The 16,232-nt window shown below is 47.2% G+C and overlaps 5 protein-coding genes across 5 annotated transcripts; 2 read left to right on the forward strand and 3 right to left on the reverse strand.

The window, feature by feature from the left end:
- Positions 1-8,282: 8,282 nt before the first annotated feature.
- JR316_0004855 (uncharacterized protein) lies at positions 8,283-9,312 on the reverse strand (the record flags this gene model as incomplete). The annotated part of the gene is made up of 3 exons (XM_047890619.1): positions 8,283-8,545; positions 8,604-9,067; positions 9,128-9,312. The coding sequence occupies 3 exons, from the start codon at positions 9,310-9,312 to the stop codon at positions 8,283-8,285; spliced, it is 912 nt and encodes a 303-aa protein (XP_047750380.1).
- A 546-nt stretch (positions 9,313-9,858) lies between these two features.
- Positions 9,859-11,167, forward strand: JR316_0004856 (uncharacterized protein; the record flags this gene model as incomplete). Its single annotated transcript, XM_047890620.1, has 4 exons — positions 9,859-10,007; positions 10,059-10,227; positions 10,296-10,754; positions 10,814-11,167. 4 exons carry the CDS (start codon positions 9,859-9,861, stop codon positions 11,165-11,167), a joined length of 1,131 nt encoding a protein of 376 aa, XP_047750381.1.
- A 246-nt stretch (positions 11,168-11,413) lies between these two features.
- JR316_0004857 (putative N-acetyltransferase) lies at positions 11,414-12,450 on the reverse strand (the record flags this gene model as incomplete). The annotated part of the gene is made up of 6 exons (XM_047890621.1): positions 11,414-11,461; positions 11,518-11,667; positions 11,718-11,873; positions 11,932-12,040; positions 12,096-12,208; positions 12,250-12,450. The coding sequence occupies 6 exons, from the start codon at positions 12,448-12,450 to the stop codon at positions 11,414-11,416; spliced, it is 777 nt and encodes a 258-aa protein (XP_047750382.1).
- Positions 12,451-12,930: 480 nt separating this feature from the next.
- On the forward strand, positions 12,931-13,683 carry JR316_0004858 (uncharacterized protein; the record flags this gene model as incomplete). Its single annotated transcript, XM_047890622.1, has 4 exons — positions 12,931-13,034; positions 13,093-13,153; positions 13,223-13,428; positions 13,491-13,683. 4 exons carry the CDS (start codon positions 12,931-12,933, stop codon positions 13,681-13,683), a joined length of 564 nt encoding a protein of 187 aa, XP_047750383.1.
- A 795-nt stretch (positions 13,684-14,478) lies between these two features.
- Positions 14,479-15,702, reverse strand: JR316_0004859 (Chromate transport protein; the record flags this gene model as incomplete). The annotated part of the gene is made up of 1 exon (XM_047890623.1): positions 14,479-15,702. The coding sequence occupies one exon, from the start codon at positions 15,700-15,702 to the stop codon at positions 14,479-14,481; it is 1,224 nt and encodes a 407-aa protein (XP_047750384.1).
- Between the last annotated feature and the right edge of the window lie 530 nt (positions 15,703-16,232).

Genomic DNA, 16,232 nt, shown 5'->3' on the forward strand with positions numbered 1-16,232 from the left:
CCCTTGTTATGTACCCGCCCAATACAAGGCGGAATCGTTGAATCCCGAATTATAGCGGAGGTACAGACATCCGTGACGAGCTCTACTCATTGCTACTTGCACTTAGAGAATGAGGAGACTGATGAATGCAGTGTCAGGTACTCTGCACATGAGATCACCGCAAGTACGATCTGTAAAGGCCAAGGCGGTGCTCAACTTCTCGTGGTTTTTCGTAATACCCACAAATAGCTGCTCCGTGCCTGCCGCTTATTTTACACGTGGGATCCCTATTTTGGAAATGCCTTCGGGATACCACTGAACATCTAAGGCGGTTGTATGGCGGTGTCCCCACGTTTTTTAAGATAACAACCATGAAAGTCCTTGTTCTGAGTCCGAACATAGACGCCCCTCGTTCTTCTTCGGAAATCTAGATTACCGGACTCTGACGTGAATCCTCGACATGATAAGCGCCAATCAATTTACTGACCTCATTAATCAAGCAACAATTCCACAATTTCATCCGTTCAATAAGCAATGGAAGTTTGTGTCGCTTTTTCTTATCTGCTTTGTCAAAATAAAACATATCTTCTCCGAGTCATTATGCAGATTTCGGAATTTCCTCATCGCGGTTCCAAAAACTTGGCTTGTGGGGGATACATTGACATCTGCCAGCTCGCATTCTTGGAAGCTTGGAAAAAGTTGGAGAAATGATTGCATTTTCCGTATTGATAGACATTTGTGACTCGTTGAAATCTGGCTGTCATTGAGTTTATGTTAATGTATGATTCTAGTGTTTTGGGAACATGACCTTTACACGAGTAAACACCAAGAATTCAAGGCACGATATCATGACTGCGTATTGAGTGGTGTATGCAACGAGGCGAGTTACGTAATGTCGACTGGCCATAAGTACCCCAGGCTATTAATGAATGTCAGCTGTGCGCGACATTGATCCCGACAATTGCACTTCTTCCACAACTACCACCACACATCTTGCGGTCGAGTGAGGCCCAATAGTAATAAAAATGAAGATAGAATGGTCTTCCAACGTGAGTTTTGGACAGCTATTCGCTATTGCGTGGATCCAACTTCACCTTGGTGACCCAGTCCTGACGCCACGTCTAGTTCTATCCAGATGGAAAGAGACGAAATCCTCCTCCTTCGACAATGCATGGATGGTTAGCGAAGATGAGAGGAACCTTGATAGGCAATGAAGAATTGCGATCGAAAGTAAGGCTTTTGTTGCGATGACATCATCACGGTATAGGACTGAGAATGTGCGTTTGGGATATAGGGCATGCGGGAGATGAGAGCAGCCCATGCAGAACGACAACGCCAGGCCGCAAAGAAAAGGCAGCACTCTGCTGGAACTGGAAGAAGCTTGTTCTCGTTCCTAGGGTTCGGAAGGAAAGCTGCCAGCAAGCAAAAGCAACACCGGTCAGACAGACCTCGAGGACCACCACAAGGAAAAAGACAAGATTCTCAGAGTGCCCGACTGGTCAGGCCACCTTTGAAGCCATCGGGTGACACAAATCGATCCAGTCATCGCAGCAGTCATAAACATGGCTCACAGCAGACGCGCCCAAGTGGCCAACGTAGGTCAAGTCGACGATGAAGGAATGGTTTCGGGCATTAGATAAATGTCACGGACCTGTCAAAGCATTTATTGTATACTATTTTAATTTGTATGTGGACAGGATTTACAAAATGTCCATGGGATTCACTTTTCGTAGGTATTGGTGCGGATTGAATGTATTGGAGATGGGTTGAGCAAAAGAGTTGATCAAGGGATTTGGGATGGAGGGTGGTTTGGTGAAGAAACCGGAACCGCACAACACAGCATTGATCAGGTCTTCGGCGTCTATCTATAATAAAGCCAAAGAATGTGGTAAGCCGGATTACGTTATCATCTTGATTAGACTTTTAACTCAATGCGATGCCTTATCTTGATCTTACTGAAATGGATCACACTACTCTACTATTAGTATTACTAATTCTAGTAGTTTTGCAAGCCATTGTACAGACAATCATCATTCGGATCACATTCGGGTCGCGCGGACAAGAATCGGAGTACGAAATTCAAGGTCACGGAGCTCGAAATACTATCATTGACCAGACGTTCGGTTTGACCACTGATTCGGTTTACCCACCTTCCCGTGCTCCGTTTCTTTTGGAAATTGAAATCTAAGCTTGAGTGTATGGGCTATACATAATTCTACCTTTTTTTTGACCAGAAACGATGCAGAAATGAGAAAAACGAATGAGTGTTAAAAATTGATCGTTTTGCAACGCCGACAATGCCATCAAAACGAATTAAAGGGCGGCATGTCGGCGTATTGCGTTTCAAGTGCAATCAACAGGTCGCGTTGCGTTCGGAGTTGAAAATCTCACTGATGATCAGCCATCAAAACGAATTAGTGGTCAAACCGAACGTCTGGTCAATGATAGTAGCTGAGTCGAGCCTATCTCCAACACTGTTGATGTTTTATTCTCACTGTTGAATTTCTAACCGTGCCTTCGTAATGCACGCCCTTTTCTTGAATGATTATATTTTCTTGTTGTCTTATTTCTCCGTGATGACCTCAGTTTTAGTCTAGACCGTACGTAGACGGGTGCACGCATGAACAATACGTACACCGAGTAGGTCCGCATGGCTTGGGCATTTGCCCAGCCATTTTCGTATCACATATACCAGAACAATTTCGTCTCAACTCCCCTCAGTCTATTCTACATTGACTGAGGTGAGTTGACCATCGTATTTACTGTTTCCCTTCGTATATTGACTTTGTGTAGCCATTATATTTGTTCAATAGGTACTATACACGAATATAAGTCTATTCTACATTGACTGAGCCATTATATTTGTTCAATAGGTTATGGGCCCCGACCTCAGCCTATAATCAACGAGTAGACTCATTTCCCTTCACACCAACTTCACAATGCTCTCTACAACGAAGCTAGGCGACGATTTCTTGCGCATTCCCAAGCTCGAGGCCACGGGCGCTAATTGGGTGGTCTATCGAGACCGTTTCTTGATTTCCATCGATGCACGCGGACTGGGAGATCACATCGACGGCACAGCACCTATGCCAGTCGCTCCATCGTTCTCCTCGTCCTCTGCACCGGCTCCCGCTGCCACAGGCTTGTCTACCACTCCTGCAACGACCCAGCCACCGCCGGCCCCGACAGTGGAACAAACAGCTGCGCTTGAGGAGTACTACAAGAAGTTGAAGGTGTGGAAGTAGGAGGAGGCCGTGGTGAAGCAGCAGATCGCTGGCACGATCCCGGACAGCCTCTTCTTGAAGATTCGCATGCTACCTACTGCAGAGATGATGTGGGCGGCATTGGGAGCGAATTTCCAGAACAAATCTCGCATGGTTTCGATTGACCTTCGTCGACGATTGCAAGAGGAGCGGTGTGGAGATAAGGGCGACGTGCGAGCGCATTTTGCGAAGATACGCCTCATGCGCGAAGATCTCTCGTCCATGGGCTATCCCCTCGACGACCTCGAATTCTACACTATCCTCATGGGCTCCCTACCCGCTTCCTACGACTCTTTTGTCTCTGTCATCGATGCATCATACACAACAGTTATTGCTGCGCAGTATGCGAATACGGAAGACCCCCCACCACCGCCATCACCCGAAAACTTTATTTTAAGCGTCACCGACGAGTACGAGCGCCGGCTCCTTCGTGCGAAGGGCAGTAGCGGCAAGAAGGACAGCGAGAACGTTGCCTTTTACTCCAACGACTCAGAGAGAGGTCAAAAAGGAGGCTCGCGTCGGGACAACGTCGAATGCTTCAATTGCAAGAAGCGCGGTCACTATAAATCGGAGTGCTGGGCGAAGGGAGGCGGCAGAGAAGGTCAACGCCCTGGAAAGGGCAAGGGGAAAGGCAAGGGGAAGGGGAAAGCGAAGGAGAATGGGGAGAGCAAGGGCAAGGACAATTCATTGACGGGGGCTTCTTCGAGCGCTAAACACACGGCTGGAGCTGCCAATGCTGATTCTGACTCGGATGAGGCTTGGATGGCGAATGCTTTCGATGACGATTCGTATTCCGAGACCTCAGACACACCCTCCTCCTTCAATGACTTCGATTCCGATTTTATTCAGGAATTATTCGATGAAGCTGTTCCCGTAAGCGACACCGAAGCGTCTACCGTATTGGACAATAGCAGCGACGAAATGCCAGGTCTCCAAAGCGTTTCTGAATCGTCTGACGACTCTGACGGTGATAGCCCCACGCTTGACTCAGTATCTGACTCCGACAACAATTTTTCGGATGATGACTTGAGCTCTGAGTCTGATGACGACGAGTTTATTATTCCCCCGCCATCGTTGAATCCTATCTTTGTCCAAGCGAACGCTCTTCAGGAAGACACAGCGTTTACGAGCAAGACACATGAGGAGCTGACCACTCCAATAGATGTGGAGCTTTATGATTCGGGAGCTACCCGACACATGTCTGGTCTTCAACACTGTTTTATCAACTTCGTCGACACTCCAGAGAAGCCCATTTCCGCCGCTGATAACCGAACTTTCACGGCGACTGGCAAGGGAGACATTTGGATCACTATTCCCAATGGTGAGCAAGAGTCTCGGGTCCTCTTGAAGGACGTCCTCTATGCGCCGTCGATGCGCGTCACTCTCGTATCCATCAGTCGTATTGCTCTTGCCGGATCAACCTTGATTTTTCACGGTGAATTTTGCAAGATTTACGATCGCCATCGTCGACCGATTGGAAGGGTGTCTGTAAAGGGAGGACTGTATCGGGTCTTTACGCCACGCTCAGTTGAGCCAGAGGTTGAGACCGCGACCGCCGCGAAGGTGGAGGAGGTAATCTCACTTGATAAACTTCATCGTCGACTGGGACATGTTTCGCACGAGCGAGCGAAGCGTTTGGTGGATAAGGGACTCGTCACTGGTATTCTATTAGACCCAGAAAGTGTCTCAACAATTTGCGAGTCCTGCGAGTGGGCGAAAGGCGAGCGTAGAGCTATCCGACGCGAACGCGAACGAGAACGCACCAAGGCTGTTGGCGACGAGATTTATTCGGATCTGTGGGGTCCAGCGCCAGTCGAAACGATTAATTGCAAGAAGTACTACATTAGCTTCACGGACGATTACAGCCGCTATTCTCAGCTCTATTTTTTGCGCAAAAAGAGCGAGGCGTTCGATGCGTATCGGTCATACGAGGCATGGCTAAAAACGCAAAAGGATATCCAAATCAAATCGCTTCGTACGGATCGTGGAGGCGAATACCTCAACGATGCGTTTACTGCCCATCTTGCACTCGCTGGAACCGAACGGCACCTCACAACCCACGATACACCCGAGTATAATGGCGTTTCGGAGCGCCTAAACCGCACCATTATTGCTAAAGTCCGTGCCATGCTTCATGAGAGCGGACTGCCCGATTTTTTGTGGGCTGAAGCAGCCCGCCACTCTGTGCATCTCAAGAACTGTTCCTGGACGCGCAGTCTTGGAAACACGACCCCCTTCGAAATATTTCATGGCAAGAAGCCAAACCTTGCGAATTTACACCCCTGGGGATGCAGAGTGCGAGTTTACGACGACAACAACAATAAACTTGCAGCGCGATCGAAAATCGGCCGCTGGGTTGGTTTTGACGATGAGAGCTTTGCCCATCGCATATATTGGACCGAGAAGCATTCAATTACTGTTGAACGAAACGTTAAGTTCAATTTTGATGAAGAAATATTCGTCGAGGCTGCACCACTCGAGGGGGAGCGTAAACCATTTGTCGTGTAGACTCCGCCCGACGAACCACTTGCTTCCAACGATTCTCAACGCCCCAAGGTCGAGGAAGTCGACGAGGATGACGAGGACAAGCCAGAGCCCAGAGGTCCTTCGGATCATACTGAAAATCGATTCCAGAATGAAGAACCCGAGCCAGAAGGTCCACGACGAAGCTTACGCATTCGCAAAGCTTCCTCGTATGTGGAACGATTGAGAAGTGGTGTGGGAGTGCTCAGCGCAAGACGCAGCGATGGTGTACTGCCTGTAGGCATACAAGAAGCGCCAGAGCCTTCGGAGACGGGTGGAGTTGCGGATGGCGAGGAGGATGCTTGGGAATTGGTCGAGGCGGCGGAGTATGCAATGGCAGCGGTTATGGAGGGAGCAGAAGGTTTAACACCTACATTTGAGGAGGCGAGGAAGCGTGCAGACTGGCCTAAATGGGAGATCGCAATCAAGGAGGAGCTCGATTCGTTGAAGCGAAACGGCACTTACGAGCTCGTACAGCGACCCAAGGATGCCAACGTCACCAAATGTCGATGGGTTTTGCGTATCAAGAAGAATGCAGCCGGCGAAATCGAAAAATACAAGGCACGTCTAGTCGCTAAAGGTTTCACTCAAATTCATGGCGTAGATTATTACGAGACGTATGCACCTGTTGCTCGTTTCGCATCTTTTCGACTCCTTCTTGCTCTTGCTGCGCGGAACGACTGGATTGCAGATATCATTGACTTCGATTCAGCGTACCTTAACAGCAAATTGGGTCCAAACGAGAAGGTATTTCTTGAACAACCACCCGAGTTCGCCGTCCGCAACAGTCGTGACTGGGTTTGGCGCTTAAACAAGACGTTATACGGCTTGAAACAGGGCGCTAAAAACTGGTACGACGCACTTTGTAAAGCTCTCGCTGATTTGGGGTTCGTAAGAACGGATGCAGACCATGGAGTCTTCGTAAAGAAGATTGGCTCCGATATCATTATCCTTGCAGTACACGTCGACGATTGCCTGCTTGTTGGGAGCTCTAGGAAGCAGATTAACGAATTCAAGAAGCGAATGAATCGTATCTACAAGCTCACCGACTTAGGCGCCGTGAACTGGCTCTTGGGGATCAAGATCACTCGAGATTTCGTCAACCACACCATTTCCCTATCCCAGGACGCATACATCAACTCTATCATTGCGCGATTCAATTTTAACGACTTGAAACCGTCGTCTATCCCTATGGATCACACAGTTACGCTCTCAAAATCGCAATCCCCCACGAAGATCGCAGACATCATCAAGATGCAGCAAATTCCGTACCGTGAGGCGGTCGGATCCCTGATGTATGCAGCGATGGGCACTCGCCCTGATATCGCATTTGCAGTGTCCACAGTGGCACAATTCTCCGAGAACCCAGGTTGGGCTCATTGGGAGGCCGTGAAGCGAATCTTTCGCTATTTATTGGGCACTCGCTCATTGCAGTTGACGTACGGCGGCGAGAAGCGAGGAGTGGAAGGGTTCGTTGATGCTGACGGAGCATCCCAGGAGCACAGGCGTGCAATTTCCGGGTATGTTTTCATGGTTGACGGGGGAGCCGTTAGCTGGTCATCGAAGAAACAAGAGCTCGTTACACTGTCAACCACCGAGGCGGAATATGTCGCACAAACTCACGCTGCGAAGGAAGCCATTTGGCTTCGTGAACTCATCACTCAACTTTTCGGACCTCTCGACGGTCCAACCATTTTATTTTCTGACAGCAAATCGGCCATTGCACTCGCACAAGACGGACACTATCATGCACGCACAAAACATATCGATATTCGCTACCATTTTATCCGCTACGTCATAGAGAAGGGCACGATCAAGTTGATCTACTGCCCCACAAATGACATGACGGCCGACATTCTCACCAAGGCGCTTCCTAGCGTGAAGGCCAAACATTTCGCTACCGCCCTCGGACTCAGCACGGTTTGAGGGGGAGTGTTGAATTTCTAACCGTGCCTTCGTAATGCACGCCCTTTTCTTGAATGATTATATTTTCTTGTTGTCTTATTTCTCCGTGATGACCTCAGTTTTAGTCTAGACCGTACGTAGACGGGTGCACGCATGAACAATACGTACACCGAGTAGGTCCGCATGGCTTGGGCATTTGCCCAGCCATTTTCGTATCACATATACCAGAACAATTTCGTCTCAACTCCCCTCAGTCTATTCTACATTGACTGAGGTGAGTTGACCATCGTATTTACTGTTTCCCTTCGTATATTGACTTCGTGTAGCCATTATATTTGTTCAATAGGTACTATACACGAATATAAGTCTATTCTACATTGACTGAGCCATTATATTTGTTCAATACTCACATCTATCAAACTCTTTCATCTTTTATCTGTGGTTCTGAAGAGCTTTTTAATTCGTCTCATCCACCGCAAGATATCAAAAATTAAGTCATCAATGCGCAATGGATATACAATAAAATTGGAAGCATCAGGATGTTCAGAGAAAAAAGACCTGATAGTTGAATAGAAAAAATAGAAATTCCTTGATTATATAGTGGTAGATGTTTTATATCGGTGTGGCCTGACTTGTCGATGCTTGAGTTTCCAATGCGTCCACTGTCGGATGATTTTTATTCTTCTTTCGTCTTTTGCGTTTCTTCTTGGTAGGTGTCGATGGTGTCACAGGTTCATGGTCATTTTCGGGGTCACTAGGTGGTCCGTCTAAGTTAAGCAAAGGGATCTTCAACAAATCGAGAGGGAGGGTCTTTCGTGAACTCTTCGAAGGTGATTGTGCTGCGAGGGCTTCATGGGCCAAGTTTTTGGCATCTTCTATTCGTAACCATGCGGTAAGTAATTGTGAAGGCCAGGTATTAGTGTGCACACTTACCGTGAAGCGAGGGCGGCAACGTTTCTGAATTTGCAGGAGGTGTAGTCTGTTTTGTATCATCCACAATGTCCATAGGATTCAAAGATTTCGATCGCTTCTTTTTGGACTTGGGAGAAGTAACAACTTTGTCCGAATCGCCAGGTCTATGGTCATCTCCAGTGTTTTCTGAGGTGTAAGCCTTCGTGGGTGACGCCGGGGGTGAAACTGGAGCCTCTAATTTCACACTGGCGGTGTCAGAGATCTTCTTTTTCTTCTTTTTTCCGTGGACCACATCAAACGGATCGAATCGGGCCTTTTTCTTGACGGCTATGACCTTGCTTTCATCTTCGTCGTCTGAAGCCACACTAGAGGGGACAGCATCGACCTCTTCCCTTGGGCGCTTGGAAGTCAGTTTACCTTTGAGACGTGCAACCTCTCGGGTCTGACTTTGCATGCCTTCCGGTATGGCAGCTCCCACACCTAGCCTTGACGATATCCAATCAATACTGTCATCCCGGCCTTGGTTAGGACACCACGCACCCTACCTAGGAGGTCTTTTCATATACTCGGTGATTTCTTGCTCGAGATGCTGTCTTCTCGAACTTTTCGGAAATTTATGAGGATCCATCCACGAGGTAACGAGGCTTTGTGCAAACGACATGGACATGTCGATTTGGGCTTGAAGAGCCGCCGTATCCACGGAGTCATCGTCTAGTAGCTCTCCGTTCATCGTATATATGTGTCCAGGACTGATGCAATTAAGATCTGTTCGATGCTGAAAGAAGTGTGTGATGGTTGTTGACTGTCAAGGTGTTTTTGTGAAGTTTTGGTGCCATGTTGTGAGATCAGGACAAACTTTCGGCACGCGATCACTTATACCTTATCACGCCGGACAAAAATGCTGACCAGTTAGCCTGGGTGTTGTCCTGACCAGTGACGTGACTAGTACGGTGACCGATTACATAGTGTCACAAATATGTTGTCACGCTAGTTCATTATTAGTAGGCTCGACAGTAAATGGCAAATTACTTGATTGTCTTGCGTTGGAACTCAGTGCGTAGTAAGAAGAAATACTAAACAATCAAGTAATATGTTATTTACTGTTGAGCCTACTAATAATGAATTAGCGTGACAATGTATGTGTGACACTATGTAGTTGGTCACGGTACTAGTCACGTCACTGGTCAGGACAACACCCAGGCTAACTGGTCAGCATTTTTGTCCGGCGTGTATATGTAAGCGGTTTGACTCCTCTGATTTATCCCATCACCCACTCATGTCATCGTTCAAACGCAAGAGAGTGCAACTCGATGAATCTGATGAAGACGAGCCTGCATATGGAAAACAAATTCTTCCTGTTGCAAATCTACCAGCCGATTTCAACGATGAACCCATGGATGGGATGCAGTATCTCTTCATGGTGAGGTTAGTCATCTTAACTCTACCTCAAGGCCTTACTTTTGACCTTTTATGTAGACGCGATGCTCGACTACTACCTGGAACTGTACGTGTAGAAAATCCTTATGAGAAACCATCACCTCCTGTGACCGAAGAGAGGTTCCTTGAATCGTTTGCTGGTCCTTCTCAGTTACCTCTTGAGAGTTGGCGGGAAACATTTGAATATCGCTTTCAAAACTTCCGCAGAGTGTGTTATATTTTTCTCTGGAAATCTGCTTGTTGATACCACATCTAACATATACGTTTTACTTGAAGAATTTCAACCAGCCAACAATTCATGTGGGTGCCGCAACTCCTGGGCCTCGCGGACTGATGCCCGACAAAAAAGATAGGGACATGTGGTGGGCATTCTTGTCTGGACAACCTGAATCAGAGTGGAACCCAACAAAGAAAGCTAAGAATAAATCTAAACGCAATCCATCTGCTCTTGGAAGTATGTGTGCATGGACAGAAGGAAACCCGCAACAAGATTCTTCACCATCATCCCCATACAACACTTCGCAGCAGCTCGACGATGAAGGCGAGGTAGAGCAAGTGCTCAAAGTCAGTGCTGCTGAATCTTTACCCAGCCCTGCTGGCACGCCTGTCCCTCTCGAATACTTCGAGGGTCTCAGTCAACCTAGTTCAACGGTCAGCCCTCCTACTTCTCTACTTCCCGAAGACAAGTTGACTCCACGGGAACCCACATCTATCCTTCTAAAAATGATAGACGAGGTCTGTTTAAAAAACTTCCTCTCGCTGTAATTTGGGCTGACATAAGGTTATTGTTTCAGCGTGTAGCTTTGCATCTTCTGATGTATTTTACTCATTGGATCAATCTCTATCTTAAAGAACCGGAACCACAACAACATCTGCCCACGGAATGCCATGCTAGATGGATATTTGTGCTATTATCAAGGATTGATGATTTTATATCATCCGATGATCTCCACCTTTTGCGCAATCTTGCTCGAGCGTGCCTGGCTTTGCTTGGGCATATCAAGAAGCAGCAACAAACTTCATCTTGCAAACCTCCATCAAAACGAATGGGTGAAAACGCCTGCTGGATTATCATTACGACAATTGCTGGAGTTTGGAAGCAAAGAGACCTCTGGATGGATGCTGAGAGCATCTTAAAAAAACTGTGAAGCAGTAACCTGTCTACAAACTTCTACTTGACAATCTGTTGTGCCAACCCTTTGATGACTTAAAGGCCATTATAAAAAATTAGTACCGCTGTATTCGTTACTTCTCATTTGTGGGTAGTAAACACGAGTACAAGCAAATACATGGATTTTGTACACGATACAATAGATATACAAGGTAATAATAGGTTGTTACTATCTGACATATAGTAAGAGTAGGCTATTCATAATCATACACTTCATAGAATATTAAGGGGCTTTTTCAGTTTCGAAACGCGATGTTGGTTCTCGAACCATCTTTACCGATGAAAGAATTATTGCAAAGAAGTTAAGCACAAAAGGTCAAAACATACTATTGGCACAATGATGGGCTTGTCATTCCATTTTGAGTTGGAATCTCCCAGACAAACCTCTCCTACGATTCTAAATCCATGAGACATGTAGAAACTCGTATTGTTGGTGTTGCTGGATTGGAGCCACAATGCTTCCCCAGATGCATCGGCCTAGAATATCTTGAGAGCATATCTAACGAAATTAGAACAGCATCACATACAATCCTTGTAATAGACTCTAGAAGAGCGCCGCCATAACCTCTGCCTTGATGATGCGGGTCGGTGGCTAGTAAATTTACGTACGCCATTTCGCGAACACGGTCGCCTAGTGTTTCTGAGATGACTTTCTCTGATTTGCGAGCAAACTCTTTGTTCCTCTGCAGTTAAGGAGAGCTCCCACCTGAAGAAGAGTGTTCTTCAACTAGAGCTACATACCTTCCGGGACTCTTTGACCGCAATATTTTTAACTGCTGCTGTGAGCAAGGTGGAAAGTAGATTTGTGATCGCATCGATTGGGTTTTTAGAACATGATTCAGGTGGCGTCCTTCAATTAGGTGTCAAGCTACAGTGTACTGATATTCGGAAATGAGGAAACTTACGCAACAATTATGGCTGTGCCAGAGTCGACTGTCAGGACCCACTTGGTCTGCATCCATAATCGCAGAAATGAGGTGCTAATGATCTGGTAAAGTGTTCGAGAAGGCTTTTGGCCCTACGAATCCACGTCAATAAAACACGTCATTTTGAGTTCACCCGGATAGTTACAGCTCGAAGATATACGTTGAGAGGGTCTTCCAAGAAAGCATCAAACACCATGCCTGCTGCTTTCCAGGTGTCGCCTGCTCCGCCGCGGATTGTCTCAGTCATTCGAATAATTGAGGTATGGATCAAACCTGATCTCAAAGGCACGACTGTATCATGCAGAACTGAAACCTCCACTGCCCATGAAGTCATGTCCTGAGTGAGTAGTTTAAAGCCAGAGATTGCAATGCATGCTGGAAGGCCGTTTTATAGCGGATGCTTACTGCGGTCTGCGGCCTCCATTCGGTGAATGTCAGAAGGGGTTTAACCTCGGCAAATACGGGGACCTAGCCGACTGACAGGATGATAAAACTTGGGTGCTCAATACCTCGAGAGCAAAGAGCGCGCATGAGCGGAGAATGTCTATGGATCAGTGCTAGCGTGGATGACGCCGTAAGACGGCCTGAAATAGCCATAGGTTTATTTGAGACCATGGAGGGAGCGTGTAAGGGATATTGTGAGCTCTGATGGATGGGTTGCTGCTGGAGGCATCACGTGGGTGAATTAAGGTCAGGGGCGTGGCGAATAAATAGATGACATGGTGAATTTTCACAAACCTTCATTTCGTTCCTCTTCCCTCGCCGTGTAATTTTTCATTCTTTATCTTCCCCTAATACTCTGCTCTCTCACGAAATGCGCGCCGTCGCCGCCCTTCTCGCCTTTGCCTCCTCTGCACTTGCCTACTCCGTTCTCAGTCCCAACGGTGCTCAAGGATGGACCAACCAGGGTGCCCAACTGTTCGTTTCCGGCTTTTGTGCATACTGTTCCTAGCTAAACAAGTCCTACAATGTTCAGGTTGACGTGGCAGCGCGTAGATACCGACAGGCAAAACTTCACCGCCTTGTTGATCAACCAGGTTGGTGCCATTCATCTTCTGTTCCTCTATACCGTATATACTGCTTATGTGCACGTCCTTTCTCCCTAGAACATCACCGACTTTAAACCCCAAGTTCTGCAAGCTTTGGTCAACGGCACTGATGGTTCGGCTAGGCTGAACCCCCCTAGTGGCGGATGGCCTGTGGGCCCTCATTTCCGTGTCAACCTCGTCCAAGATCCCAACAACCTCGACACCATCTTGGCTCAATCCCCCGAATTCACTATCAGTGTGTCTACCGCATCGGTTTCCTCAACGTGCGTGGTTCTCTCAATTTTTTCTGCGAAAACTAAGTTATGTATTTGGCTCAAACTTGTAGCGGCTCTAACACACTGGCCAATACCGGCGCTACGATTCCGAACACCGCGAGTGGTACCGTTCCTACTACACCTCCTGATGGCTCGTCTGCTTCAGACCCTATCACGGTTCCTACAAGCGCTGCCCTGCCTAGCTACAACGTTCAGGTTGTCCTTCTGGCATTCTTGTCGCTCATGGGATTCGTTCTCGCTTGAACTAGCTAAATTTGTCCTTGCTCAAGGACGTCCTTTCTTTTCATTTGATTGCATTCTTAGGGTCATGCCTTATACCTTACTTGGGTCGGACAATCGTAAGATTGGGCTCATCAGAAACCAGCACCCTTACGTAATCAATGGGCTTGGCGCCAAGAGCGGCCAAAATCCAGCTCGAAAAAAAAATCAAAAGTTATGTTGACGGAAAATGGTTTCAGACAAAAAGTTTAAAAAAAAAAAATTCATAAATGTGCATATACAATCCTTACTACTAGCCTTTATGCCCACAATAATAGAATTACACCTCAGAGGTCAAATTGTAGTCTCTGGAAGTCCATAATGAGTCTGAGAGGTATTACTTAGGCGTGACTTATTGTCACGTGTGGTCACGTGTACCATTATATAAGCGGCCAAAAGAACATTGTCAAATTTTCGAAAATCTCCCAAACTCGAGAAAACACCATTTCTGACGTGTTAGACTAAAAAAAAAGGAAAAAAATTAAAATCTTTATAACTTCTTGAGATCAAAATTTTTTTGAAAAAAAAAACCACAGATGTGTTCAAAGAAGCATAACCTACATATCTGTGGTTCAAAAATGTAGAATAGTGTGAGTGCAGAAGGGTTGAAAAGGTTCGGAGGTAAGCCAACTTTTGCTTACCTAAGGGGGTGCTGGTTCCTGATGAGCCCAATCTTACTTACTTCTGCCTAAATCTATTGGATACTATGTACTTCATTACGTAGGACGTTCTTCCAATGTGATGGACAATTGCTTCTAGGCCGAGGTTGATAGGGTGCAATTAGGGCATTGATCGCCTGCCGACCGCACCGAACCACGCTAGTCCAGCGCATCCGCCCGTCAGGATGGCAACGGGAGGAGGGGTTGAAAACCATTCTACTGCAATGAAAGTCGACGCAGCCACTACCACCCACCATGGCTCCTGGCCCAAACTGCTTCCTCTAGTGGCTGCAGGTGTTAGATATCCAATTTCCCATAGGCGATAGACAGCAGTAAAGATTAAGCCAACGGCGGTGGCATTTAATCCCCGCAAGATGCTGGACACTTCTCTTCTTTTGCGTAATGACTGCCATATGCTCTGAAAGCCAATAGAAAGCCAAAGGCCTGGGGTGAAAATGCCCAAAAAGGCCACTATCGCACCAGCTATAGAAGGTGTCGAGGGTGACGAAAAAGGTCCTGCTGCCACAAGAGCTCCAAGATAAACAGCGAAATTGAAGTTTGGACCGGGCATCGCCTGGATAACGGCGAGTCCAAGCAAGAAATCACGAGGAGAAACCCAGCCGGGGTCTACAACATAGTCTCGCAATAGAGGTATTACGACAGGCCCACCACCAAAAATGATAGTCCCGGCCAGGAACATACTATTGAAGAGGGAAAGGAGGATGGGGACTGGGTGAAGGGCACTGCGAATGGAAATAAAAACGGCAAAGGTAACCACAAATATTCCAATGACGCCGACACCTATATTTACCGGAATGGTGTGTCCTGAACGCTCAGTGTGCAGGACTTGTCGACTTTGTTCTTGCTCTTGTTCGGATGGCACATTGGCATCAGAGTCGTTAGCAGTGGGTGTTGATGCTGTTTGTCTGCGATACGAAGCAGTGGCGCTTGTGTTGATGTTCTCTTTCTGAATACCGTCCATTGGAATACTCTCAACTTCAGGACCGGTCTCCGGTTCATGGACGGACGTTCGCCTTCTGGTATTCCTCAAAACCTTCCACCTCCGTACCCAATTCTGGACATAAAAGTCCCAACCAAAAGTTGAAGATCCTCCTATAACAAGTAGCACAGGAAAATACCACAGAGCGTTATAACACATCCCCGCACAACCGCCCATCGTGACCAATAATCTTGTCAAGGGATCCGTAATCGCCTTCCGGGAAAGTTGAACGGCAGAAAGGGCAATAATGCCAACAATGGAGGCATTTAGTCCAGAAAGGAGAGCGTAAGCGGGACGGGGAAGAGTGTCGTTGATTCTTTGGACGCCAAGGGATAGACCATACATCGCGATTCCAGCAGGAAATGACCATAGCAAGAAAGCAAGAAAAGCTGGTATTATTCCAGCATGTATCTGCACTATGTTGAACAACATTTTGGTTGAGGCCGGGCCAGGTAGCGCCTGTGATATCGCAAATAGTTCCTGATACTACAAGGCAACTATTTAGCGGAAAGCGGATTGTATTCATGGTGAGTTACTCTCACAGTTTGCTCATCTATCCACGGAGTTTTTCCTAGCCCATCCACAAATCTTCGGTGAAAAATCTGAAAGTGGACTGGAGGACCCCCAAAGGCTGTAAAACCAAGATCCCAAGTACGCAGAAAGACATCCAAGAGACGCGTGGTGAGTTTGGAGGTGTTCGCTTCATACGGTGTCCCATGCGGGGGATCGTCACTAGCAACCCCACGCCGAATGCGACGTAAAACAGTGTGTATGAGGGCGTCAAAAGACATTGTCGATAAACTGCGACGCAAAGCCACACGGCGGGTCAGAAACTCATACAAGTCGTCCGCGTCGAAAGTAGGGCATATCTGCCT

This window comes from Psilocybe cubensis, chromosome 4, assembly GCF_017499595.1.
Source record: "Psilocybe cubensis strain MGC-MH-2018 chromosome 4, whole genome shotgun sequence".
Lineage (NCBI taxonomy): Eukaryota > Fungi > Basidiomycota > Agaricomycetes > Agaricales > Agrocybaceae > Psilocybe > Psilocybe cubensis.